Consider the following 26,241-nt stretch of genomic DNA (forward strand, 5'->3'; position numbering starts at 1 on the left):
ACAGAAGAGCCCTCGAATCACTGGAATGTTGAGACACGTCCCCAGCAGTGCTGATTTTCACATCAAACTGAAGTCACATGAGCACAGAGATCGGCTGTTCCATCTCCTCAGACCAAGAACTGGGAAATGCAGGTGCAAGAGAAGGACTGGTATATTCATGAGCAATCACAGATGTTTGGAATTTTTCAATTAAACACCCAACCGCTAAATTTAAAGTGTGGTTCTGCTCTGAAAAGTGAAGGTGGAAAAATGACCCTGTCCTACTTTGCCAATCTGTATCCTAGATGTATTCAGTAACACCTGCAAACTTCAGGGACTGAAATATGTTTTTACTGCTTTTAACTCCTCTTAGCCATGCAGAGTCAACACAGCTGCAGGAGAAGGAGCTGGAATTTATTCTGGTTCGTGCATATCATCAAAACTGTTAACTTCATATCAAATTGCAGAATCTGTTTTGTTGGAAATGCATGAGCCAGAAAGAAGCCAGCTTGACTCTCAGATCCCAGGGTGAATATTCAGGGCTGCTAGCTAGTAGAAAAACATCTTTTTAATTGTGAACTAAGCAGATTTGAACTGGAGTCAATCACTATGGAGCCTCATGGTGCCATTTTTACAGACATTTTTCAAAGCAAATCATACTTTAACAATCATTAAAGAAGCCTCCCAGCAATCCACAGGAACAGTGGAATAAGCCATTATTGCTGCTGTATGTGGCGTTATCCTTTTAAGATTGAGCCCCTGGAGTGATTTAGCATCTGCCGGAAGCAGAGATGGAGCAGGGCCCAGAGTTATTCAACATTTTAAATCCAGGAATCCCTCTCCGCTCTTGTCCTTCTCTTTGGCTGTCTAGATTCAGGCATTTTTCTGAATTCTCAAGAAACCAGACAAAGGGCTGCAGTGTGTTTATGCCTAAGCCTGCATGGGATGCTGCATAAATACTTTCTGTAAAGCCTCTCCCTGGAGTGGTGCATGTTTATAGCTGATCAGAACACAACTCCAATGTCACAGCACTGTTGAGAAACCTCTGCACTAGCTCGGGAAGCCAGGAGCATCACTGTACTCCACCAGTAAACTGTGTCTTCCCCCTGACCTGGTATCTACAGCTTCCAACCTGAACTGGGCCTGCTAACATTTTGTACTGTACTCCCAGAACTAACAGAGCCATAGCACAGCTGTCCATGTCTGTCTTCTGTGGTTAGTTTGCTTCTCTCCATCTACCACATAAAGGGCAGTCTCTTAGCAGCACCCAGACGCTCCCAGTGAGACTAAATATGGGTTCCTCCACTAAGGCATCGGATGGCTCCCCCATTCCTCTGAAACTCTATTCATTTGGGCTATTAAAGATATTACACAAACAGATTTCAGGATTAACAAATCTGTAATGGCTAGAGCTGGCCAGAATGTTTCCCCCCCTGCAGAAAATTTCAGCTCTTATCTGAAAAAAAACAAAAACTTTTGATCCAAAAATTTTCAATCAGTTGAAACCCTTTGTTTCCATTTGTGGAACCAAATTCAAAAATTTTACTTTGGCGCAGTTTGACATTAAACTGAGTCCTCCAGAGCCACCTTAGAGCATTGTGGGCATTGTAGTCCCTGTGCTTTATGTCTCTTCTCTTGATGAGTTGCCACAGTGCATCATGGGAGATGTAGTCTGGCTGGGAAGCCAAGTGCAGCCCATAGAGGAGAATGGGGGCATGAGGTATCCAAACTACAACTCTTGTGAAACACCATGAGATTCCAAATTAAAATGTGGGGGAGTTAGGCAAAACAATTTTTTATTTCAATTCTCCATTGAACAATCAACACCCAAAAATTGAGAATAATTCTGAATTCAAGACATGAGCATTTTTTGTCAGAAGACTGATCCAATCAGAAACATAGCATATGACCTACTATACAATTTGAATCAAAACAACTTACGTTTCAAAGTTAGATACTGACAACAAGCTGCTTTTGACCCAACTACAGACAGAATTATTCGCCAAAGCTATTGGGAACTCATTTCAAACAATAAAATTACTTTGGAGAAATAATAAACTGGTCATGGATAAATTAAGAACAGAGAAAGAGGAGAAAAACATCAAGCTAATTATTTGCCCAGCTCTGTCCATTTATCTATGTGTATTGTCCTCAACACTGTAGGATCTGGACACCTGGTTATAGAGGGTTTTGCCACATTGTTCCTTTCCTGTGGCTCTGAATTTCCATGGATTTTAATTGCAGCCTTACAACTCAAGTAACTGATTGAAAATGTAGGGAATCGTGTGTGTCTTCAGAAACTGGGAACTGGCATGTAGATGTGCTAATACTAAGCTCATTTTTGCTGCCTAAATCCTTCCTCATCCTCTTCCCCAAAACTGGTTAGACTGTGAGGAAGGAGACCCTGGAACCAACTTAACCCTAAGCAACGTCTTAGGCTTCTGCTGGCCCCAACCCAAGGTCCTGACAAAAGAAATCCACGCTCCTTCATGGAAGCGGCATGTGAAAAGAGACAGGTGGTTCCAAGCATTGACACAGAGCTTGATTAAATCAGCAGTTCAGGCTGCCAATCAGCCACAAATACCCTCCTGTATCTGCCTGAGATGCATCGAGGAAAGGGGTTGTGCTGGCGAGGAGAAGTCATTTTTTTGCCCCCCTCAAGCAGTCAAGCGAAGGAAGGGCAGGTTGGGGATCGCCAAAGATTGCTTGTGTCAATCACCCTAATAATCGCAGCCGGATTAAAAAGACACTGCGGTATCTGCAAACTGTTTCCTTTCGGGTAGCAGATGTTTGTTTAACGGGCGGCTTGTTTGTGCGCAGCGCCTGCACGTCAAATCCTCCCTCGTCAATTATCAACTCGTGTCTACAGCTTTGTGCTTCTTATTTACAAGGGCTGGTTTGGTCCTTAGCATCATAATGGAGTTAGACACATCCTCAGACAGCATGGAGTCCACCCCATCGTCAGGGGGCAACGCAGATTCCCCCAAGGGAAGGCATATTGAAGCAGCACCGCGTTGGCTCTAATCCGTCTTTTAACTCAATCAGTCCTGAATAGCAGCTGGCAAACACTATCCTCCGGTGCAGACCACTGTTTCCGAGGTACACTCCATTCCAATTGTCCTTTCATAAGAAGCTGCTGTCGACATAGCAGCACATTCTGGCTTAAACCGAGGGAGTAAGATGCCATCCTGCTTTCACACTCTTGGTAGATCTCAGGTATTTCTAAGGGGCCTCTCACCTGCATCTCTCAGGACCTTGGTATTTATTGCCCCTTTCATACTGCATGGCCCTTGCTATTATTTTTTCAGACAAGAAAGTTTGGCCTTGTCTACACTAGAGGAGTTAGTATGAGAAGAAAAGCCACTTTCATGGCTACGCCAGTGGTAGCTACAGTGTAAGGGCGAGTGCAGAGAGAGCTGGATGCTCGGAGCAGGTTTTCACAACATGGGGCTCTGTGACCTAGCTGTTCTACCCTCCCAGCACTAGCTGGCTGCCGCTGTAATAGGGCTATTCATTTGTTCTAGCAAGGGGAGGAGAAATAACACAGCTGGCCCAATCTCCCACCAGGCAAGTGTGGTATCAGGACAAGTTGCCACAAACTGACCCAGCTGAGCAAAATGCCATTTATCTAGTTATCGTTATCATTTTCTGGGCCCATCCACGCAATAGCACATGTTGCCCTAGTGCATGACAAAGGGCAACCCCTTTATTTAAGGGCAGTTATTTATTATACTATCTTGACCAGACCATAGGAAAGCTCAGACAGGTCAGTGACCCTTTCACTGAAGGCCCCCAGCTGCACACTTAATTTAAAGGGACATTGAGCTGCACTGCTTTGTCAGCCTTTGACCTCTGGTGCCTCCTTATCTTTCTGCAAGTTTCATTAAAGAAAAACAACCCAGGTGTTAAACCACACAGAGCAAAGTCCTGGCAATAGGATCTGTGCTCATGCAACGTGGTGGGGAGGGGGGCTGGGGACCTTATGGGGGAGAGAAGCGTGTGTGGAGATGGAGATTAGCATGTCTTTAACGGGAGGACGTGGAGTCAGTATTTCTGTTTGTGGTTGGTCATCATTTGTTGTTGCGACTTCAGGGAGCCTTAATGGGGTTGGAATAACATGAGCGCCAATCGTTTCATAGTGCTGTAATTCCTGAGTGCTGGAAATGCCTAGCAAAATCCTGAGCACCTTTCAGGATTTGACCCATATTGAGGCGATGAGATCTCCTGTTATTTCTACTCCATTTATGGCTTCCTGAGGTATGAACATCCCAAGAGAAATAGAAGCACAAATGCAGAGGTATATAGCTTTATTGCACAGCCCTAGACACATGCTCTCTCTCTCTCTCTCTATTTATATGTTCATTTGTTGGAAGAAATTTAGTTTTAAGCAGGTGAGAATCCAAGCAGTGGAAAAGCAATGACAGTGCTGCTGAGTGTAGCTGCAGGGGCAGATGGCTAGTACAGCAGAGAAATGGTAGCGGTATTAGACTTTAAAGAGACGAAAGGACATAATTTCTGCTAGAGAATACAAGGGAAGTTGCAGTGCACAAATATGCAGGCCTTTTGTCTATCATTAACCCTTTCACAGCTCTTCTGGGTCCCAATATGTCAGTCTAGCGCAATTGAAAACTGGGAGACCAAACATTTTTTGGTGGAAAGAGGCCGTTCTCTAAACCGAAAGGTTTTGTGAAAATATATACATTGCACCAGAGCTGTCCAGGGGACGGTTTCTTGGGGGCATTTGGATCAAAATGTCATGTTCCAAATGCCCCCAAGGCATTTCGACACAATTGTGTTCCATGAAAACCCTCAAAAGGTTTTCTTGTTTTTGTTCCAGTGCGGAATGAAACCTGATTTCAAAGCCCCAGAAGTTTTCCCAGAATGGAATTGTAACTGTGTCTGGCCCTCTGTCAGACATCGGCCCTGGCGCTTTCTCCCTCTCACCTTCTGAGCAATGTGATTGCACCACTATGCACCAAAGCCTACGATCAACCTCTGCTGACTTTTCCTGCGTGTATTCAAGAGAGGTGGGGAAATGCTGGTAAGAGAAGGAAATAAGCTTTTAATTTCCATTCTCTTTCCTTCCCTTCTAGATATGATTTTCTAATTCTTTAGGGATGCTGAACCTTGGAGTCTATGGATGAACAGGATGCAAGCTCCTCTTACGTAATTAGACGCTGAAGGCCAGGGCACGTGTCAATGGAAAGGCAGTTGTCCCTGTATGTATTCCATAAGGACTCTCATTTATCCTAACTGTCCAGATCCTGAATTCATTTACATCTATGCAAACTCTGAGCCACGCCTTTGAAAGCAGGGGGTTACTCTAGAGGCATTATTTTCTGTACAGTAACTCCTCACTTAATGATGTAGTTATGTTCAAAGGGGAAGGGGAAAGCGCCGCTTCTCTCCGGCTGCCGGCTGCCTCTGCTCCTCCTGAGTCCTCCAGCCTGTGCTCGCAGGGCCGCATTCCGAAAGGGGCTTTAGAGCTGCAGGCCAGGGCCCTGGGGCCACCTTAGCCCAAGCCCTACAGCCCCTATAGCCCCTGCGGTCCAGGTGGCCCTGCCTGCTGGGGCGGGGGCAGCTTCCCTGCTCCCTCCCTCCCTCCCAGAAAGTCCTAAGTGCCGCCAAACAGCTGTTTGGCGGTGGGGGAAGCACTGGGAGGGAGGGAGGGCGGGAGGGGGATGAGGGGGAGAAGAGGAACTTGGGCAATGTGCCCTTGTAAAGTCAGCCAAATGACATTATAAGGGAGCATTGCACAACTTTAAACGAGTATGTTCCCTAATGGAGCAGCAACGTAACTTCGAAACAACGTTAAGTGGGAGGATGGTAAGTGAGGAGTTACTGTACTGTGATGGGTTGCCATTAGGTGTCCCTGATTAACTCACCTACCGCAAAACTGGCCCTAGGAAGAGTTAAGATGCCACATAACTGCAGCCGGGAAGTTGTTTGAGAGACCGAGTGGGTTAATTCACTCTACCTTGGCCAACACAGCCATGCACTGAAAACTGCCAAGATCCTTTGTGCTGAAAAGGCTCCAGAGCAGGGAAGAGAGGGAGGGTTAACGGGAAGGTCATGGAGCCTCAGATGAAGAGTTCCTCAGTAAAAAACACAGGGAGGCTGTGAGCTGCAGCACAGCTGCTGGGTGTGAAAGATCAGCTTTGCTGTGAGATCATGCAGACGCCTCTAGAGAGAGGCAGTGACAAGAGCTTCTTCTCTAGGGCAGGTTCCTGGCTGCTACCAGTCCTACGTCAGAGAACGAGGCTTGTGTACGTTTTATAAGTAAACTCTTAAGTTATCTCTAGCTTGCTTCTTGCTTGCATATATATACCTACCCCTGGAAATTTCCACTACTTGCATCCGAAGAAGTGGGTATTCACCCACGAAAGCTCATGCTGCAAAACAACTGTTAGTCTATAAGGTGCCACAGGATTCTTTGCTGTCTTAACACTATGAAAATAGCTGGCTCCGGGTCACTGATTCAGCTCCAAACGGGAAACTGTCCTGCAAGGGCCCTGAATAGCAGCTACAATGCAAAGGAGCAAGAGTATTATGGTCACACCCAGAGGCTTCAATCAAAATCAGGGCCCCCTGGTGCTAGGTGCGGTACAAAGACAGACAGACCCTGCCTGACCCACAAACGTTACGTTGTGTAACAGCCTGGTGGGGCTTGGGCTGCCAGGCAAGGGGTGTGGTCAGACCCTCCCAGACACACCGACCACCCACCCCAAGGACCTTGACATTGCGCAGTCATTCAAGAGAACACGCTTCTCCCTCTTAAAGGATCCACATCAGCACCCAGCGCCTCCTTTACCTCCCCCAACTGCCTTGAGCCATCTCGCCTGGTGCCAGCCAGTGGGATGGCTTTAACAAGCATGGGGTGGCTGGTGCAGCCCAGCAGCCTGGTCCCCAAGCAGTAAGGGTAGGATCTTGCACTCTAAGTGGTGTTGAGAAAGACACGGGTCACTGAAATTCACAAGAGTTTGAGCCACGACTACTTGGAGCCTGTTTCTGCCGCACTGACATCGGCTTCCACGGGAGTGGAAAGAGCAGCTGTAGGGGCTGGCGGCAGCAGCGACAAACCTACTGTAAATTTTAGCAGCTGAGAGCTAACAACTACAGGGTTTAGGATCTGCTGGGGAGGGGGGAAATGAAAGAGCTCATATGATCAGAGAAAGGAACACGGGAGCAGAGAAAGGAGCCCTTTGCCATTAGGGTACAAGGTGGAAGCCAGCCCCAAACAGCAGTCGCTCCGCACACTGTGAAGTCAGGCTGGTGGTATCTGACTGGGAACTGGACATCACTGAACATGGCTTCCTCCGGGGCAGTCTCCATAGAGAGGCCAAAGATTTACTTGGTGATGGAGAGTGAACTCCTGTCGCATCTCTAGCACTGGTCCCTTCAGTGGCATGTTGAGGCAGGGACAGGGAAGCTGGCTGCCCAGTTCTGTGGCTAGAAGGCTTCCACCTGCAGGGCCATTATAACCAGTCCTGAGCTCACAAAGAGAACAGATCCACTAAATGGCTTTTGCTATCCAGCCCTGTGTCCTAAGGGGTCCTCAAATAGAAACCCCAGTGCCACGTCCCAGGAGCGCCAGCGCAGCCATCAGTCAGAGGCAAGCAACCTGTCAGAAGGAGCCCTGTGGTCTGAAAGGAAAGCCTCAGGGACCAGCCTCGGTGGGCTCTCTGAGCTCCAAGAAGACAGATTCCATCTGGTTTCAAAATTGGACAAGCTGGGCTGACGTTCCAGGCTCCCAGATGTGACTAGGGGGAAGGAATGAAAATAAAGAAGCTTTCCATCTAAGTCAGCGAGGTCAGAGGCAGAGAAAAATTAGTCTTTTACCAGCCAACCGATGCCCTTCTGTGTCAGCAATCTGTGACTCTGTCTCTTGGCCGCAACCCAGCACTGAAATGAGCCAAACTCCCTTCGGAGCTTCTTTTATATATTTCAGAGACAGTGCTGCACATGGCTGATGGAGGTTATAGGCAAGAGGTCTCTCGGAGGGGGACTCACATCGCAGAGTGGAATGGGCAAATTTTCATCTCACTGAACTTCAAAGAAATGTAACCCCTTCATGCCCTGTGGCTCAGGAGAGCCGTCAACGCTCATGCTTTGCGCGTTAGGAAGCCCAGCTGTAGGCATGAAAGGGTTAATTACCTCTCCACTCTGATGGCTGTGCAGTAATTATAATAGGTGTGTGCTGAAAAGAGCTAATAATCCTTAATGCGGATCTTATATTTATAGTTAGCCTCTCATCCTAATGGATCTTAAAGCACTTTATCAACTGGCTGTAAAAACGATATCTATTATGTAGAAGTCACTTCACCGGCCGCAAAAGCACAACTAGTTCTGCAGTATGTCAACCGTTAAACAGTGCCCAGCAAAACTACACAATAGATTAAGACAGCAAGTGGAAAGGATACTGTATCCAAATTCTAACTGCATGGGGAATTTCAGAGATACAGACTAATTTCCTGTGTTGGAATTTGGCCAGGACATCAGTGCTAACACCCCTAATCTTAAATAACCACTGAGGACACAACATACCGGAGCATTTCACTATAAGCTTAGGTGGCATCCCTCCCCCTCCTGATGCCTGGAAAGGGACACTGTGTTTGAATAGCCTGTAATATACTGACATCCCCAGACATAGCCCCATGCTGTGAATTTAGACAGCTGTCTCAATAAGAGAGAAGCGATCTGAAGACAGTCCCTTGGGGATCCCTTTTGTGTATCCGATTTCTGATGAATAGCATGTTTGCTCCACAGACAGCAACGACTGTGCCAAACCTAAAGACTCAACTGGCAGATCCAGCAACTCATCACATTCCCATTGACAAAGACCAAGCTGTGGTCTTCAGGGAGGTTCTTATATAGTCAAGGGAGCAAGCACCTTGGAGATAAATTGCAGATTACTCAAACATTTGCCTGCTGGGAACCATGTCTCCCGGATACCAGCCCTCCATTTGCCATCATGCAGATCATCTCCTTTCCGATCCACCGTCTCAACTTCTGAGACAACGACAGTAATTGCTTCCACGGGAAAGTGATTTTAGAAAATCTGGCCCTACATATTTTCTATAGAGTCCTGCACCCACCAGCTGTCATTCTTCTTCATGGGCAGCACTGGGTGTTGAGCTGTTCTGAAAGCCTGGCCAAAAGGGGAGCAGAGCTCTTTTGAAATCCTCTCTCCTGTTGTGGGTTCTGGGCATTTTTTTAAAAATGGCTCTCGAATTTTCAGGATGCGATTTTCAAAAGCATTCAGTGATAGCCTAATTCCGCACCCACTGAAGTCACTGAGAGTTTTACATTTGGCTTCAATGAGGGCAGCGTTTGGCCGACGCCAAGAGCTTTTGAAAAATCTCACCCTCAGAGGCCTACATTTCCAAAGATACCCCCTGAGGTCTGGTGCCTCTGGTTTTCTGGAGTCCCAGTTGGAGACATCCAGGCACTAATTTTCAGATACCTGGGCATGCACAACATTGGCTGCAGCCCATTGATGGAAATATTTGCAGTCACAAACTGAAGTGATTTGGAATCGTGGGTGCTCAGCACTTCAGAAAATCAGGCATTGGGTGGCTCAAGCTGGGCACCGAAATATTGAGTTACCCCTAGCCAGTGAACACTTTTGAAAATGGAAGGCAGTTTCATTAAGGAAATTTAGCAGCTGGACACAAGGAGAAGGAGCCAACACCATATGACAGGCTGGCTCTCAGCAGGACACCACCCCACCTTCCCCCCTGCCACTCAAGAAGTGCTCCAAGGACCACAGCTTGGAAGCTGCTGCTCGAGGCCCCAGTTCAGGAAAACACTTAAGCCGATGATTAACTTCAAGCACGTGCTTAAATCCCACTGACTTCAGCATTTGTGAAAGAGCTTTTCTGAATAAAGATGCTGTCCTGAATGGGGCCATAAGAAAGAGACATGAAAGTGGATGCATTGCTCTCTATAAATACATCAGGAGGGCCAACAGTGGGGGACAGAGAGAAGAGCATTTAAGTTACGGACAATTTTGGCACAAGAACAAATGGGTATGACCTGGCCATGAATAAGTGCAGGCTGGAAATTAGAAGGTTTTTAAGTCATCAGAAGAGTGACGTTCTGGAGCAGCCTACCCACAGCAGTGGAGGGTCTGTAATAATTGAGCAGGCCTACTTTAATTGTGAGCCTAACTGGTGGAAGGTGGGTGAAGGTTCACGAAGGGTCATGATTACCGTCATAAAAAATTGTGTAACAAAAAAATTTGAGAGACAAAAAAGATTTAAATAGAGGTTCGACTGGTATCACTCCAGGACTATGTTAAGACTATGACTGATAAACAAGAGGAGTGGAAGACTGGAAATCAATGGAGCAGAATTGGTGCTTCTGAAATTAGGCCTAATTGGTGGGCAAAATGAGAGGACGGACCACTCCACCTCACCTTTTTTGGGGCCCTTGAAGAAAGACTTGAGGGGAGGAAAGGGTGAACTTCTGCCACCATCATGGCTGCAGCAGAAGGATTTTTACTGGGACACCCAGACCTTGCCATCATTGCCACACAAGGACCCCAGCCTGATATATGTGAGATCCTGTTCTGACTTCCCCTCCCTTGTATGTCTCCTTCCATTCCCCGTTATCTTCCTCTTGTCCTCTCCCTCTCTGCTTTTCACCTTGTCCTGAAATCAACTGTACTGCACGGCCCCAGCACAACAACAAGATGAGATGGCCCAGCCAGCTCTGCTTGGCTGAGAAGGACCAGTGAAGCAAAGAGACCTGACCTGACCAACCAGATGATGTCCCTGACTGGGGAGGTGAGCCAGGGTCCAGAGCACAGCTCTAGTGACCAACCTGCCAGCCCCAAGCATCCATCTGTGACTGACAAGCTGCCCAGTATCCTCGAAACATCAAGACGTATTTCCCCCATCTTTACTATCCTCTTTCTTCTCTCCCTTCTGTGTCTGTTTTGTCAAAATCAGGAAAGTGTCTGTCATTCTCAACTCAAACTTAAATAGAACTAATCTTTTCTTCTCCAACAAGAAAGGCTGTTTGACAGAATAAGAGATATTAACCAATATTCACCCTCTTTAATAAGAAAGAGACTGATAGGTTTGGATTAAGTTTGTTTGCATACTCACTCAAGTTTGGTTTTAATAGTTTTTGCTGTGTTTTAACTCTTCTCTTTTTGTGTATTTCTATTAAAAAATTTCTACCCTTTGACATGAAGTTCCTAGTATGTGTTTGCCATGGTATTAAGCAGGCTGAGGTCTCTGTAGTCCAAACTTTGTATAAAAGTGTTTAAAGTTGGACAGCAACCCAGACACATTAACACCTTTGATTCTTTAGGCCCATTTATTCCATCTATATGATTAGAACAGGAGCATACAACCTAACTAATTTTAAGATGGAGCTTGATCAAATTTATGGATGGGATTATATGACAGAGTTACCAGCAATAACAGAGGCTTGGAGTTGATCCAGGAGGTCCCTTCCAGGCCTATGCCCTAAAACTACCATATTAGAACAGACTTATGATTATGGCTCCATGTCTGTCACAGAGGTCATGGGCTCCGGAGGTTGCGGAAAGTCACGTGACTTCTGTAGCGACCAGTGTGACCGAACACAGGGCCACCCCGGGGAACAGTCACACTGGCCGCTACTGGAGCGGCTCTGCAGCCAGCCATTCAGGCAGCCCCACAGCCAGCCACACCGGCCATTGCTTGAGCTGCCCCGGGGACAGTCACACTGGCTGCTGCTCGAGCGGCCCCAGGGACCACCTGAGCAGCGGCCCTGGGGGTGGTGGGAGCAGCCACAGCTCGGCAGCCCCCAGCAGCAGTCCCGGAGGTGGCCAGAACAGCAGCAGCGGTGGGGGGGGCAGCCCCAGAGAAGTGCCCCCCCCTCAGAGCCTCCCCCAGCAGCACTCCCCCCAGCAGTGGCCCCAGGGGCCCGCCCAGCAGCGACTCTCCCAGAAGCACCCCCCAGCAGCGACTCTACCAGGGGCCCCCCAGAGCAGTGCCCACCCCCCAGCTAAGACTAGTCAGGGGTATTGATAGTACAGGTCATGGACAGGTCAAAGACATACATTTTTGTTTATTGTCTGTGATCTGCCCATGATTTTTATTAAAAATACCCATGACTAAATCTTAGCCTTACCTACGATCCATCTATTGCAACAGTGTGTCTCTGGCACAGGCCAATGCTTATTGCTTCAGGCAGTGACATACAGCCACGTGCAATGTGGGGGGGGAAGTACTCTACTAAACTCTAGGGAGATCTCAGTTGATGGTCATTAGTTTGTGCCCTGATGTATGAGGATCAAAAGCCTGTTCAATTATAACCTAGCTAGAGCAACTGCAGGTTGTGACACACCATACCTCAGAATGGCACCCTGTAACCCCCCTTATTCATCATTCATAGCTGGTTGTGATATTTCATACAAAGCGAGCCATGTAAAGTATCATATGAAAGGTCACGATATGCTGAAACCTGCTGTTCTGTCCAAATACGTGTATCATTAGTGTGTATAACATTAGGAGATTTTACTGAAATATGCTGTAGGTTTGCTAGTGGCATACAAAGGACCCCCATCCAGGAGGGTGCTCCACGACCGTTACATCAGCAGGGGATTTGTAATCAAGGGATTTACAATTCAATGACACTTGCTCAAGTCGAGACACTGGGGTTTACTCGATCACTATGACTCAGCAAAGGCCACCAGGACATGTCTGGGCAAGTGTTTTCCAGGCACATGGATGAAGGGTATAAAATAGGCCAAGACATGCTGCAATTCTTCCTTTTCTCCTCTCCCATCTATGCTGGCAGCATCTAGAATGCTGAGAAAACAAAGGTTTCATCTGAGGAGACTGCTCCAGGCTTCAGGGAAGAAGTCTGTATATTCTGAACTGTAACATCCAGTGGGGTGAGAAAATTGCTGATCTAAATACTGCCAAACATAATAAGGTTTAAGATTTAGATTGTGTGTTTTTCTTTTATTTTCTTTGGGAACTTTCTCTGCTCTTTTATGCCTACCACTTATAATCACTTAAAATCTGTCTTTCTGTAGTTAATAAATCTGTTTTATACTTTATTTAAAACAGTGTAGTTAGGCTGATGGGCTTGGGAAATCTCAGCTCGGGTACAAAGGCTGGTGCATGTCCTCTCCACGTTGAGAGAGGGGCGGACTGGATAATAAACTTTTCCTGGTCAGGCTTCTGACCAGCACAAGACGGTATAGGCCAGGGGTGCAAAGCTGGGGAGGTGGGGGTAATTGGCTGGCACCTCTCTATTGTTAGCTCATGAGTCGCTGGGAGAAGCATTTACCCATGTAACTCGGTTGGGTGTGTCCCTGCCTGTGGATGTCTGTGTAAGTGCAGTACCTGCCAGAGGTTTGCTGCTTGTCACAGCATCACAGGATGAGAGGGAGCCCAGGCTGGTGGGACAGAGGGCTCAGCTGTACCCCAGTTCCAGGTTGCACCCCAGGGATCCTGTCACAAAGATGATATTCTGATACATATCTAATCATTTTTTAAAACTTACTATTTAACTCTGATAACATCCTGTAGCGGCGAGTTCCACCAGCTAATTATGCATTGCAACTGAAAACTAGAGACAGCACCTGCAAAGGGCAAAGTCCTGATGCCAGAGAAGGCAGATGGAAGTCTAATGACTACCCTGATCAACAACAGTTTGAGCTCTTGCAATTATCTCAGCTCATTAAATGATATTTTTTGTTTTAAGTCAAAAACTCTGCCCGAGACAGCTTTTCCCAATGGTAGAACAACAAAAGACAAAAATAGACTCAGGGGGTGGGAGGGACAAAAACCAAAACCTCACACATTTTAAGTTACAAGGGGAAAAAATTAAGACTCTCATGTCTAGGATCGTTCCCAAAGTGTCATCTATATGCAAAATTTTGATTGTTTTCTTTTTTTAATCCTGATTTTTGTTTGCAGAACCAATTCTCTCAGTGACCATTTCAAAACAAAGGAAGCTCCCAGTGTTTATTCCACAGCTGAGGACTAGGAGAAAATAACTTGCATTTCAAAAGGTGTTTTTAGAAAAAAGCAATGAAGTTGCTGCTGCTTCAGATCATCAAGAGTAGAATCCCTCTGAAGACTGATTATTGGCACATGGAACAAGCTCATGGTTCTTAGCGAGAACCGCCTAGAAGATGACATTATAAAGTCAACAGAATTAACTGGAGGACGGCAACAGTCTATTTTTCCGCTTCCATTCTTCTTCCTCATTTCTCTCTTCGTTTAAAGTTTGATTTGCTGTTCAGATGGCTCTGAAGCCGAGGAGGCTTTGAGGTGGGTCTGAAGCATTTTCTGACACTTCCTCCAGCTACTTCATTTCACCCTTTGTACCCCCCTCTGCCTTCAGCAGCTCCCACACAGACTCTCAGCTCGCACCGGATGGCAGTGTGTGACTGGGATGGCAATCTTTATGAGCGGGAAGTGTCCAGTTCCAAGCCCTACTATAATGCTCCATGATTTAACTTAAGGCTGCGATTTTCATGGTTGCTTTGAGGAAATAGATACCCAGCTAGAATTGGATGTGCAAATCTCTTAGAAGTAGGGAGACCAGATGTCCCGTTTTTATAGGGACAGTCCCGTTTTTGGGGACTTTTTCTTATACAGGCGCCTATTACCTCCCACCCCCATCCCGTTTTTCCACAGTTGCTATCTGCTTACCCTACGTGGGAGGCTTTTAAAAATCTCAGCCTATATTTCTATGGCAAGTATTGTATTTTAATTAAATCCTGGGGTTAAATCCTGACCTCACTAATGTCAATAGGATTTCTCTAATACTTCAGTGGGGCCAGGATTTCATCCTAATAATTTACTTAAAACCAGCATGAGGTCTGATCCTGCACCCCTTACTGACATGGGTAATTACAGTGGTCCTAATACTGCAAACACCTAAGCACATCAATACATTTACTCATTGAACACAAAGTAAGGATTCTGTACATGCATATGTGTCTGCAGGATGGGGCCCAAGAGAACGACTATGTGAATAAGGATTACTCATGTGATTAAGGACTGTAGGATCAAGCCCTTGTTATTGAACAGACATGTATAAGATACGTAATGGGCAAACCTGAACACACACAACTGTCATTTTATTTATAAAGCAACACAGACCCCAGTGTATTTGGAGGTGGCGATGCTGCTCAATTAAATACAATAGTTATAAATCAATAATGAGCATCTCTGAAGGGACCATTAAATCAGGAACTTTAATGAACAAACGTGGAGAAGAAAAGCACCAGGTACCTTACTCTGAACTCCTCACACAGGCAAAAAACCCCATTTAAGTCCATGTGAATTAGTGGCACTCAGCACTTCTCCAGATCAGACGCTAGGGGCCTGGTACAACATGTGCTTGAGCCTTTTACTCAGGGCTTAGATGAGTTAATACATCAATCCAATGTGGTTAGAAGGACAGGAACTGCACTATACAAGGGCCGGGAGTAATTAATACAGCTAGTCAGGAATTGCATGTGGGAATGACTTTTCCATCAGGGGAAAATCGAAATGATGGCTCCCTAGCAGCCTACCTGGAAGGCTCCTAATGAGTTCAAAAGCCTTCCAGGTGAGCAGCTGGCAAGCCAAAAAACTCAATTTCACTTCTCTCAAAATTACTATCAGGTGGGTACCCAAAGGATTGACAGACCATACTCGAGGAGTAGTTATTGCTGTTAAAGAGTAATGGGTCACTGAGAAGAGACAAAGGGGAGCAGATAAAAGTCTTCAAATATGTTAAGGGATGTTATCAAGAGGACGGAGCTCAATTGCTGTCCTACCTTCAGTGGATATGAAGTAGTAGTAATGGGCTTAATCTGCAGCAAGGGAGATTTAGGTTGGCTATTAGGAAAAACTCGTACAATAAGGGTAGCTAAGCAATTCATAGACTTCCAAGGGAGGTTGTGGAATCCCCATCATTGGAGGTTTTTGAGAACAGATTGGACAAAAACACTTGTCAGGGATGGTCTAGATTTCTTGGTCCTGAGGTTTACTCAGCACAGGGGGACTGGACTCGATGACTTCTTGAGGTCCTTTTAAGCCCTACATTTCTATGGTTCTGTGAAGGTGCAAATTGCTGGGGTGCCGCTTACAAGGCCAGTGACATTAACGCACTTCTTTGCACTTGGCTTCAGATAATCATTCTGCGCTTGCAGCAAGTGTTGCAACTAGTGGTATTTCATTGGGATCTGTAATGCATGTTAATTGAATATCTGTTGAGGCTTGATAAAACTGTAATAAGACATGTATCCATTTCTGTTATTGTCAACCCTCTTTACATTAAATATGCTCTTAATAATCCATCACTCCTCATGCAGCATACAGGCCCTCTCTCTAAATGAACTGCAGAAGTCATATACCACAGGACCTGATTCGGGCCCTACAGGCATTGGTGGAAATCACGGGTAACTCCAAGCTCAGCAGAATTACCCTGTTGCAAAGCCAGCAAAAACAGCTTCAGAATCAAGTCCCAGTTTTCGAAAGGGTCAGCCTCCCGTTGAGTTACTGTGTTTTGTGCCCACTTGGAGTTTTGCAGGGGCAAACAGCCATTGGTGTTGGCATAGCAGCACTGTGCCCAGCTCCCTTATCTCCAGGCTCAGTCACCTCATTAGATATTTAGGCGTCAGGTACCATAGTGATGGGCACAGTACAGGAACATGAATAGAAGAAAATATCTGAGCCCTATGAAATGCATCCCTGAATTACTTGTGCCTGACAAGTCCCGAGTACAAAAATCAGAGGCCACTTCTGACGGTCAGGCCCTCACCAAAGAGATTTATTCATACCCTGGAAAAGCTTTTGTTTATGAAATTCTGTACACATTGCAACAGCTAGAGCCTCTCAAACAAGAAAAATAGGGAGACAACCACGTCCACAATCAATACACTGGAAAGAAGTCAACAGAGGGTGGGGGCTTAATTCTGCTTCAAATTACATGACATAAAGCCAAAGTAAGCCTATTGACTTCAGTGAGTTTACACTGCTGTTCAATATCTTCATCAACGACTTAGATATTGGCATAGAAAGTACGTTTATTAAGTTTGCAGATGATACCAAACTGGGAGGTATTGCAACTGCTTTGGAGGAGAGGGTCATAATTCAAAATGATCTGGACAAATTGGAGAAATGGTCTGAGGTAAACAGGATGAAGTTTAATAAAGACAAATGCAAAGTGCTCCACTTAGGAAGGAATAATCAGTTTCACACATACAGAATGGGAAGAGACTGTCTAGGAAGGAGTATGGCAGAAAGGGATCTAGGGGTTACAATGGACAACAAGCTAAATATGAGTCAACAGTGTGATGCTGTTGCAAAAAAAAAACCAAACATGATTCTGGGATGCATTAACAAGTGTGTTGTGAGCAAGACATGAGAAGTTATTCTTCCGCTCTACTCTGCGCTGGTTAGGCCTCAACTGGAGTATTGTGTCTAGTTCTGGACACCGCATTTCAAGAAAGATGTGGAGAAATTGGAGAGGGTCCAGAGAAGAGTAACAAGAATGATTAAAGGTCTTGAGAACATGACCTATGAAGGCAGGCTGAAAGAATTGGGTTTGTTTAGTTTGGAAAAGAGAAGACTGAGAGGGGACATGGTAGCAGTTTTCAAGCATCTAAAAGGGTGTCATAAGGAGGAGGGAGAAAACTTGTTCATCTTAGCCTCTAAGGATAGAACAAGAAGCAATGGGCTTAAACTGCAGCAAGGGAGGTTTAGGTTGGACATTAGGGAAAAAGTTCCTGAGTGTCAGGGTGGTTAAACACTGGAATAAATTGCCTAGGGAGGTTGTGAAATCTCCATCTCTGGAGATATTTAAGAGTAGGTTAGATAAATGTCCATCAGGGATGGTCTAGACAGTATTTGGTCCTGCCATGAGGGCAGGGAACTGGACTCGATGACCTCTCGAGGGCCCTTCCAGTCCTAGAATCTATGAAAAAGAAACATTTGGCCCTGGGTCTTTGAGTTCCTTTCAAGTAGTTCTTTCTCCACTATCACCCACCTGAAAGCTGCAGGAAAAGATACTGTTAATTTGAGCCAGCAGGGACTCTCATTTCTGACCTGCAGTTCCTCCAGGAGCTCTACAACCGATGGAGAAAACCAAAGGCAAGTCTCAACCAGTGAAGAAAAACTTTATGTTGAATTCTTTACTGAGCTTTTTAATTAGGTGGTAACTGTCCTAGACAGAGCTACAGAACTAAGACCACTAAGTGGATAACGATTGACTATTTCCATCAGAGTCAACATTCACTGCTTCTCCCAGATACAGGACAGGGGAGCAAATCTTCATCTCTTCCTACCTGCAGCTACAAGAAAACTGGACCGGTACAATACAAGCCATCCAACAGATTGTGGGTGAAGTTTGTCCCTATACAAAGAGCCCATGGAAGATTCACCACTTAAGCCCCAGGGTTTGATGCTGACCCAGTGTGATGAAGTGAAGTTTTTCACCTTGTTATGTTGCATGTGAATCTTACTGTCCTATACTAATACTGTGTGTACCTCAGTTTCCCTGTCTGCTGCACCAATGCCTACATAGTGGGAATTGGGTGTGTGACTTTTGCTGAAGCCCTCGGAGCAGGTGAGGCTGCCCAGCTGCCTGCTCGTAAGGTATGGCTGATGCCCTTCCTAACCTGAGACCCAGGAGGGGGAGGCGACCAGGTGATACTTTGCCAGGAAGCAGGACAAAGACCAGAGGACGGGCAAGGGGTGTTGTGGAGGCCAGGCAGCAGGGTCCAGGGCAGTCTCCTCTCTGGGACTTGGAGAGGGGGGAGTTCAGGGCATCTGGCCTGGGGTCCCTCCCAGGACAGACTTTGCTGAAAGTCGCTGGTTTCTGTGCTAGCAAGCTCTGCTCTACGCTGTGTACCTGTTGACTAATAAACCTTCTGTTTTACAACGCTGGCTGAGAGTCACTGCTGACTGCGGAGCTGGGGTGCAGGACCCTCTGGCTTTCCCAGGAGCCCCGCCCGGGTGGACTCACTGCGGGAAGTGCATGGTGTGGAAGGGGATGCTGAATGCTCCGAGGTCAGACCCAGGAAGGCCAAAGCAGTGTAAGCTTCTTGCCCTGGCGACAGTGTGCTCAGAGAGAGGAGGCTCCCCCAGAGTCCTGATTGGCGTCGTACAGAGCCGTTCCAGAGCATCGCCCCGGTGACTCTGTGACATCCAGCACAAGTGTAACTCAGGATTAACTCTACTGAAGTCCAGAGAGTTAACACCAGTGCAAAAATGGAGCTAGCAAGAGGAGGATCAAGGCTCATGACTGCACATTTTCCCTCACTTCATCTGCTAGAATCTTTGAAATGACCCACTCCAGAGAAGGGCTGTGCCATGGGCTCCTAGGAAATGGTCCGGCAGTGGGCCGGTTGAATTTATTATACCAAATTCTTCTCCCAGGTTTAATGGTATAAATTGGAGGTCATTTCACTCAAGTCTAGGAAGGCCCTATGATTCTACACTGATGTAACCAAGAATAGAATTTGGCCCAGAGAACAAACTCCATGGGTTAAGGTGTATTGTAGAAAGGGAAGGAAGAAAGGGGTGGACTTGAGTTTCTCTCATCTTGAAGATGAAGCAGTGATCAGATCTTTACAGTCACTAAGCCAATTACAGCCACTCGAGGAGCTATGGGAGACTTAAGTGGTACATGGCCAGCTGCCCAGGGTTGAATTTCCTTTACTGATGAACCGACTTGTTTTCAGCTGTGCTGGTTGTAGGACGGGGGACACTTCACCTCTGCACTTCTCCAACCCCAGGGCTGCGGGGAGTCAGTTCAGAGTTTGAAGGTTGCTTTAATTTACAAACACCTGCAGCAGCCTCCAGGGGCTGGATACTCCAGGACTGCAGAGAAGAATCCTCAGCTAGCAACTTAGGGTGTGTCCACACTGCAAAAGAAGGCGTGTTCTTAACTTTCCTTAGCTGACACCGTTAGCTAACTCGGGTTAAAATAGCTGTGAAGACACAGCAACTCTGCTTTTAACTTGGGTTAGCAGCTTGGTTCAAGCCTATAGGGGAACCGGGGATTGCATTCTAGCTGCTAACCTGTGCTGCCATATCTTCACTGTGATTTTAACCCATATTAAGACCACACCTTTTTCCTCCATGTAAACAGACCCTCAGGTTAGCTGTTAGAGTGGCACAAAGAAGCCTTATTGTGACTAAGGAGCTGACCCAAGAGTCTAGCAGCTGACGATCAGACAAAGCTGGAATGGCTGAGGCTGCCAGTCTGTTGAATGAGGGACCCTGTTAGAACTTGCCTGTGTTTAAATATAACACCTTTTGCTACTTTGCCTGGAAGTTGCATCCCGAATGGATTAAGGTGCTTGGAAGAGAAGTCTTGCTGGGGGGAAAAAAATCAGTCACGCAGCAGCTGCCGTCACGTGACGAAAGTCAATGTACTCTGACTCCAGCGGTTATTGTTACAAAGGCCACTACATGGCTAGTGACCACACGACATGCTCACACCCACCTGCGGGAAACGTGGGTCTGTCTCTAAAGGGAGACAACTTGACTTCAGTGAAACGTGCAAGTCAGAAGGGGAAGGCGTTGATCTCCCAGCGTTCTATTGCTCAGGCTACCACCAGCCAAGTAAACACTAATCCCTGGGAGAACAGACTTAACGGAGTTCATGATGGGAACAATTATGAAGGGGGTGGGGAGAAACAAAAACTCCTTTGTACTCTATCTGCCAGGGAGAAAACCAAGAGAAGCGCCAAAGGCAGCATTACATGTTAATCTCTTTTGAAGCCAACTAAGCAGTTTACCGGCACCGGCAGAGTTTTGGAAGCCATCTCCCTAGCCCCTCCATACAAATGCAACTGACAGGACTACCTCTTCAATTGACCCAAGAGGCGGATTTAATCCTGAAGGGAGTACAAGGAGCTCTGGAGGAGATTTAATTCATCTCACCTTAGCAACTTCATCCCCAGGGGAGACTCTTCTCACCCATAGCTGGGCTGGCATGCAGAACGCCACTTTAATCAGCTCTCCCAGGGAGGAAGCGTTGTTGTGTCATTTTACACCGCAGACAAAGGGAAAGGGATATTATTTGTGTTTTCTTCCTTGCTTGGCTTCAGCACGTGATGATTCAAATGCTGGAAATGCTTAGAGGGAAAAGACACGGTGAATCTCAGCACAGCAGGGGCAATGGGCCAAATTCAGCCCAGATGGTGTAAGACGATGTAACTGATGCTTCCCTGCACCTGCTAATCCACAGACGACCTAGTGGGGAGCTCAAGGCAGGGGAGTGCAGTCTGTGGTACTGCTGCCTCCCTCCCTCCTGCACTGTTTTCTGCTGTACGGAGGCAGATTTAGATTTCACCAGGGGACCAGCTTCTCAGCTGTAGATCATTGACTTTGAGAGCATGACTCTGATTTACACCAGCTGGGGATCTGGCCCAGAAGCCCTGATTTTTTGAGGGGGAGAAGGTGCACTTTGATTAGTACAGGGATACCCTAGCCACGCCCACTCCCCAGTCCAGGGTTGTGCAGAGGAGAGGCCATGGCCAAGTCCCACTTCTCCCCACACTGACTTTCTGCCTCAGGGGCTTCTGCAAGCGAGGTAGGCCCCAGGCTGCATTTAGTCCAGGTTCTGCTACCTCTCCCTCTATCCCTCATCACTTAGACTTCTGGCTGAAATGGGGGATTTTAGTCCGAGGCCCCCTCACTCAATTAATCAGGGGGTGATGTGTTTATCACCACAGCTGGGAGAGAGCATGAGTGTGTGTGAGGGGGGTGTCTTTCCTTTGCTCCGGGACTGTCTTCTGGCCTGACCAAATGTACGTTGGCTATCCCAGGCTCTGGATTGGGTCACCTCTCTTGAAAAGTTCTCCTTTCCCTGCTATTTCATTTGTATCCAAAGTACTTAACTGTCCAGAGGTAAATTGGAACAAAAACAAACAAGCAGCTGTTTTTTATCCAGAGCTAAATTCAATGGCATGAGCAAGCTGGAGCATTCTCTGTGATGGACTTCAGAAAGGTCCAGCAGAAACTCCATTCAGCAAGTAGTACTGCATGACAACACTCAAATACAAACACATGGATAGGTTTGCCAGCTTTCTAATCACACAAAACCAAACACCCCTGCCCCGCCAATGAGAGCTGCAGAGCTGGTGCTGGGGGCGGGGGCAGCGCGTGGATCCTCCCTGGCCGCCCCAGCACCTACGAGCTGCAGGGACCTGGCAGCCACTTCCAGAGGCAGCACGGAGCCAGCACAGGCAGGGAGCCTGCCTTAGCCGTGGGCCACCGCTGTGCCACCAACCGGGCTTTTAACGGCCCGGTCTGCACAGCACCAGGGTCTCTTTTCGACCGGGCATTCTGGTAAAAAACCAGACACCTGGCAACCCTGCGCACACTGTCAGAACAAACTCCCATTAGTTGATCAGTGGTCATGAGGGCAGGATATTTCTACTTAGGAAATGCCGATTGGCCCTTTCACGGGGATGACGACACGTATCATATCGGCTAGCACTGTCTGCCCACCTGTCCTCTTGTCTGAAGCTACTGCTACACTCTTTACAGTAGCAAACCCCCACTGATGTCACCAATAGTTTTTAGTGGTTCAAGGCTACTGGAGTGTGGCAGCTTTTGGCCTGCACGGCTACATAGTACCCCCACCACACATTCATCCCACTGGGTATTGGCTAACCAAGTAAGCGCATCTAACCAGAGGGGATGAAACAAAAACACCCGGAGTTCTTAAATAATCACATACACAGATTCCCATGAGATTATACAGGAACACACCAACCCCTTATAAGATAAGGATGGGATGACAGGATAATGGATGAGGAGGTTTCATCTGAACTAGCAGGTACAGTGGTTTGAGCATTGGCCTGCTAAACCCAGGGTTTTGAGTTCAATCCTTGAGGGGGCCACTTAGGGATATGGGGCAAAATCAGTACACCTCTACCTCAATATAACACAAATTCAGATATAACGTGGTAAAGCAGCGCATTAGGGGTGCGGGGCTGCGCACTCCGGTGGATCAAAGCAAGTTCAATATAACACAGTTTCACCTATAACGTGTTAAGATTTTTTGGCTCCCGAGGACAGCGTTATATCGAGGTAGAGGTGTACTTGGTCCTGCTAGTGAAGGCAGGGGGCTGGACTCGATGACCTTTAGGGGTCCCTTCCAGTTCTATGAGATAGGTATCTCTTCATACCAGGGTGATGATAAACAACATGGAGCATAATATGTCACTTATTTGTATCAATGGATAAAAGGAGAAGTCATGGGAGGGGCATACATTGGCTGAGGGGACAGCATCCTGTTTGCTGACTGAGCCCTTCTCTTGTACCAGGCACACATGTGTTAGTGTCCCTGTGAGCTACTCGACAGGGCGCTAGTAACGTGCTTTGTTGACAATAAACCTGGCTGAGAACCTTCGTCACCGATCCGAGACTGTGGTCTTTCTTTCTGAACAGCACCGAGGTCTGCCGAATCAGAGTGTGCTGTGCACTCTGCTGGTGCAGCTAACACTGGAGCTCCAAGAATAGCAGCATTAACAACTCTGCAGCACCAGCAACACGCCACAGCACTAACAACATGCACCATCCTCAGCTCCCCATCAGCTGTCCCATCCAGCACCCAATTCTCTCTCCATCCTCCCACATTTCTGCTGTGCTGCATCTCCTGACCCCTCAGTCCATTATGGGAGGTGAGGAGGTGCAACAAGAACTCACTCCACAAACAGATGAGCAGGATCCCTACATGGCCTGGGTAGTGGGGTGGAGGGTGGATCAGGGCAGGAGGCAACCAGAGGTTGGAGGTGTCAGAAATACACAGGGGTGAGGAAAAGAAGGGAATGGGTTACATCCCTTCAATCCTAGGACCTGCCCTTGTGCAACATTTCTCCCAATGAGCTTCTCCATTAGAATCAGAACCCTTTGCCTATTCCCTCTCCATCCTCGATAGAGTACTTTTATGGGTATTAAAAGGTAACACACACACAGTTGATCCCCTAGTTTCCCATCATAGTGTCTCCTTTTGAGACAAAAAAATAAAATAAAATGGTAAAAACGTCACTCGCCACACTTCCACTCCCTGGAGACCAAACCTGTCTACAACCACAAAGCCTTACACAGTCCTGAGCCAGAGCCTCCAGTGCTATAAGCTGGCACAGTCAATGGAGCTACACCAGCATATATCAACTGAGAATCTAGCCCCTTGCATTCAGATCACCCAGGTTCTCTATACACCAGGTGCCATCAAAATGTTGCACCAAACACTGCTAGAGCTTCATGGTTTACATCCCCCTCCATACACTTTGTAATGTTCTCGAGAAGGCTTTGTGAAAATGTCAGTCTCCATCTGATTTCCTCCCTCTCTGTCCTCCTTGTTTATGGAGCGTGTAATGACAAAGAGTTGAATGGAAATAGTCAACCAGCCCATACACTTAGCATTTCAACCAGTTCAAGATCTGTGGCTCTAGAAACACAGGCCCCTACCCAGTGAGCTAGTAGAGGGAGCTATTAGACATGGGTAGGTCTGTCATACTCCAGCAGGAAGCAGTAACAGACAGGCATTGACTAGTGCACTACCACTTCCCTAGACTCATTATCCCAGAAGAAGGATTTATTCCCCTACTAGTCACAAGGAGCAAAAACCAGCACAAGTTCTCCTCTTTTAAAATAGTTTTCAAAACAGTTAAAATGCCAGTTACCTTCGGTTCTGATGGTGAAGGGAGAGTCTCCCAGTCTTTTGGCTGAAAACTGGCCTCCCAAAGATGTCATTAAGAAGCACAGGGTGAAAAATCCAATGCCCAGCACAAATATCCTGAGGGAGGAGAAAAAGAAAAGATAAGGTGAGACACAATCAGTAATGGCTTTTCTGCTAAACAGGTTGTCCCACCAATTACTAGTAAGATATGGGTCTCTTCACTGACAGGCCCACATGTCCTGTGGTCTGATTCTCAGCAAAACCACCTCCACCCAACACCCCCTCAAGAGCTCACTTGCACTGACTTTTCTTACTGAAAATTCTGTATGAGGGGGAAAAAAGGGGGGCAGCATTTAGAGGTGGAATGGGCAATCGTGCCATGTACCTGACCTCTAACCCTCAGCAATTGATTCTTAATCCTGGTCCTCTTGGCCATTCAAAAAGGGTTGGCCAACTCACCAGTGTTGATCTGTTTTAGTAACATAGGAAATACTAAGCCAGATCAGACCAATGGTCCATCTAGTCCAGCAGCCGGCCAGGCTTATTGGTGCACTAGGCACTGAGCAGCTCATTGCTGTCAAGACTTAGGTGGCTTTGTGTATGCCACCCAGCAGAAATTTTGGTGCCTAGGGGACTTTACTGGCAGAAACAAAAGCACCAACAGAACATAGGTGCCTACTGGGTTAGCTAGTAGCCAAGTGGGGGTTCTGTTGATCTAAATTTTGGACCTAGGCACCTAAATGGCAGTGAGGCATTTAAATCTCTTTGACGATAGAGCTCTCTGTGGTTGGCTTATGCCCTGAAGCATGAGGGTTGATATCCCTTGTAGATATTTTGCCTCTAATGACCCTGTGGATGCTCTCATTATTATCCATCCTCTATTGAATCCTAGTGCGTGGCCTCAGTGATATCTTGTAGCAGTGAGTTCCACAGGATGATTATATGTTATGTATGATCACTCTTAAATGTATTGCCTTGTAATTTCATTGGCTGTCTCTTTGTCCCATTTTGCATAGTTGTCCGCTGTTATTTCCTTTCTCTCTCCTCCCTAGGGGAATCTGTCCAGCCAATACAATTTGAGCTAATAAACTAGAGGTGAAAGGCTTCACGTTCTATTCCCAATGCCTTAGCCATCCAGCACCCCTGCTAAGAGGTGTTGATGAGCACTGTACAAATCCTTTCTATTGATAATGTCTTCATCATTATGCAAGGCCTTGTTTATGCATTTTAATGTTCATAATTATGATCTGGCAAGGAGCGATTTAATTAACAATTTAGATCATGGGGGAAAGAAAGAAGGAAACACCCCCCAACAATTGCTGAAGAAAAAAATTCAAAGGGTCCATGCGTTCTAGCATCTCATTAGAAGGAAAAACTTCACAATTTCAAATGGATTGCAGAGGAAGGGGAGGAAGCTCAAGATTTTAGGTACTTAAAAAGATGCACCAGGTCAAATCCTAAGTCGGTTACTTGGGAGAGAAACAGCATTTAGCTCGGTGGGATTTCTCCTAGGAGGAAGGAGATTCGGGGGGTTCACCCTTAGTTTGTAGGCTGTCTCTTATTTTGTTCTGATTTTCTCCCTTTCTTATGGGGAGGAAAGTGGGGGGGGGGAGG

The 26,241-nt window shown here is 46.7% G+C and overlaps 1 protein-coding gene across 6 annotated transcripts in view; it reads right to left on the bottom strand.

Annotated features, from left to right (window-relative positions):
• The window catches only part of MGAT5B (alpha-1,6-mannosylglycoprotein 6-beta-N-acetylglucosaminyltransferase B), a 173,900-nt gene that overhangs the window by 135,177 nt on the left and 12,482 nt on the right, over positions 1 to 26,241 (bottom strand). For all 6 annotated transcript variants that reach the window (XM_044983957.1, XM_044983956.1, XM_044983958.1 and 3 more), the window contains exon 2: positions 24,632 to 24,744. In XM_044983957.1, the coding sequence (XP_044839892.1) occupies positions 24,632 to 24,701 (70 nt within the window). In that variant the 5' untranslated portion in view covers positions 24,702 to 24,744. The remainder of the gene's footprint in view (positions 1 to 24,631; positions 24,745 to 26,241) is intronic.

This window comes from Mauremys mutica, chromosome 12 (assembly GCF_020497125.1).
Source record: "Mauremys mutica isolate MM-2020 ecotype Southern chromosome 12, ASM2049712v1, whole genome shotgun sequence".
Classification (NCBI taxonomy): Eukaryota; Metazoa; Chordata; order Testudines; family Geoemydidae; genus Mauremys; species Mauremys mutica.